A 2,486-nucleotide genomic window follows, 5' to 3' on the forward strand; every position below is an offset into this window, starting at 1 on the left:
ATTGAAACTCTTTATTTTCTTTAGTCAAATAATCAGATCATCATTTCAGCATTAATCACAGACGTGTTTGAGCTCATTTGAGAGTGAGAGGAGCTCTATCAGCTGAAACCCCCGTGTGGTCCTCACTGCTCAGCACTGATCTCTCCTCAGTGTCTGGCTGACAGGAGGCTGGGAGTCCTTGGTGGCCTCACAGGTCACTGTGTTCTTTAGCCACTGCTCCTCCTGGAGGGTCAGGGTGCTGCTCCAGCTGTAGAGGCCGTCGTCCTTCTGCAGAAGCCCGGGGCTCTCGCTAACCCCCGAGCTCCAGCTGCTCCCACCCACCTTCCAGCTCAGCCTCCAGTCTGAGGGGAAGCCCTTGTTGGCCAAACACACGAGTGTGGCCGTCCCCTGCTGCAGCGCCTCACTGGAGGGGGGCAGGACCGTGAGGGTGGGCGGGGCCAAACCTAGGAGACAAAAACACAGGAAGGGACACGTGTCAATCAACCAGTACAGACACACCAGAGTGGGTTTCACTTCTCTTATTTTGTACAGAGCTGAACTGAGTTCAGTGGAGCATTAAAATGTTTCACCCTCTAATTATAACCTGCTTTACAGTTAAACTGTTTCTCAGAGCTGTGGCCATCAAAACTGTCCTGTTTTTAGAAACGTTTTAATATTTTCTATACCAGACAATAAAATTAGGAAAAATAATATATCTTATAATGTAAAATTAACATTAATGTTGTCTCTCTAAAGCAATAACTGAAAATTTAATTCAGAATAGAAATAATAATATCTTAAAAATAAAAACAGACTACATCTGTTCTTAAAATATTTGTAAGTATTTATTAGAACCTACACTGTGATAATCCAGTGTGAGAATAAGAATTACAGTGAAAGAGCTGCACTGAGAGTCTACTGTAAATAACAGATCTTTATACTGTTAAAATAAACTCAGTAATTAAAGGCAAGTTGAGAGAAATTCACTGAAACATTTATACTTTTATTAACGACAGTTCAGAAACAGACAGTCAATTAAAACTCTCCAAACACAGTAAACACTGATACTGTTAAATAAATAAAACTAATAAATACTAAACATGATGTACAACATCATCCAGTACATTGATTTTTCAGAATTTATTACCAGATTAATTATGAATAAGAAATAAAAAGCTACTTACGGCCAACTGACAGTTTGGTTCCTCCACCAAAAGTCCACCACAGTGATACAAACTCATTTAGTGTCTGTACAAAAACCTCCTGCTCTAAAGACTCTGCTCTCTCTGTGCTTCACTAACAGCTTTTTCATATCAGTCATTAAATCTGTATGATAGTTTATAATCAGCAGATAAATGTATAAATTCTGAAACCCTGAACTTTTGTTTTTATTATTTTTAATCTTGTTTGTTTGTTTAAACTGAGGTCACACATTGTTATATCTGTTCTGAAATCGCTAATTTGTGTGTTAAACTGTAATATCATTATAAAATATTTACATTTTTTGTTATTTTACTTGATTTTAATTTGACCTTTGGATTTAAATAATAATACATTTTCTCAATAACAGAAAACAGTTGAAGAGCTGCTATGTATAAAACATCTTTTGTTTCTGTCGAGTAACAACATTAACATAGATAAATGAACAAGTTGATTTCCTGCTAAAAGAGAGAAAAGTATTGTAATAAAATGTGTGTGTAATTTTTTAGGCGCCCTGCATGCTGTGTGTGGTGGAGTTCCTCCACCTTGTCAACTCTGCACTAGAGACGACTGCACAGCAAGTAGCTGCGAATCCATCACGAGACAAGACCTGATACGCGGGGAACTGTACATATGAGATCCCCCAGTCTCGACATTAAGAGATATCACACGTGGTCTGGCAGTTTCGTCGCAGATTGCCGTGATGCTGCTTGCGAAGATCAACGTAGGGCGGTCGGGAGAGTGATGATGGGTCTGGCAGATGGAGAGTCACAGTAAAACCTCAACTGATGATTAGAGGCTCTACAGGAGTGCACAATAAAACAGTCTGAGAACAGTGACAGTGTGTTCAGTCAACACATTTGCAGCAACTGAAGCGATGAGGAGCCTGAGTGTAGGAGGCGACCAGGTGTGAAGACGAGTGCGCGAGGCTGGTCTAGGTCGGGTAGGGCACAGCTCGAGGACTGAGCGGAGAGAGAGACGCGCGTGGTTCCATGCTGTAGACGCAGAGCACAGGATGCACGCAGCAGATTGGAGCATGCATAGGGTGAGGGCACTGACTTTGCAGGTGAGCAGCATTGCTTCAGTGCTCTGAGAGTTTATATCCTGTGAGTTTAACACTTCATGACTGAGAGCTGCTGCACAACTTCACCACAGCAGACATGACTTTGACCACCATCTCATCTGACTCTGATCTCTGACTCAAGGTACACTCCGTTATACATTAATACTGTTATACGTGTATGAGTGCTGATACTAAAAACAATATCATATGTATTTGTAGTCACTTGATTGTTCACATTTATTTC

The 2,486-nt window shown here is 40.9% G+C and overlaps 1 gene segment (V, D, J or C); it reads right to left on the reverse strand.

Moving 5' to 3' along the window:
- Window positions 1-1,932, reverse strand: LOC118803649 (the record flags this gene model as incomplete). The annotated part of the segment is given in 3 exon segments: window positions 1-443; window positions 1,164-1,270; window positions 1,851-1,932. Coding segments are annotated over 3 exon segments (503 nt in total), but the record flags the coding sequence as incomplete, so codon positions are not given.
- Between the last annotated feature and the right edge of the window lie 554 nt (window positions 1,933-2,486).

The sequence above is a fragment of the Colossoma macropomum genome, unplaced genomic scaffold (assembly GCF_904425465.1).
Source record: "Colossoma macropomum unplaced genomic scaffold, Colossoma_macropomum, whole genome shotgun sequence".
NCBI classification, from domain to species: domain Eukaryota; kingdom Metazoa; phylum Chordata; class Actinopteri; order Characiformes; family Serrasalmidae; genus Colossoma; species Colossoma macropomum.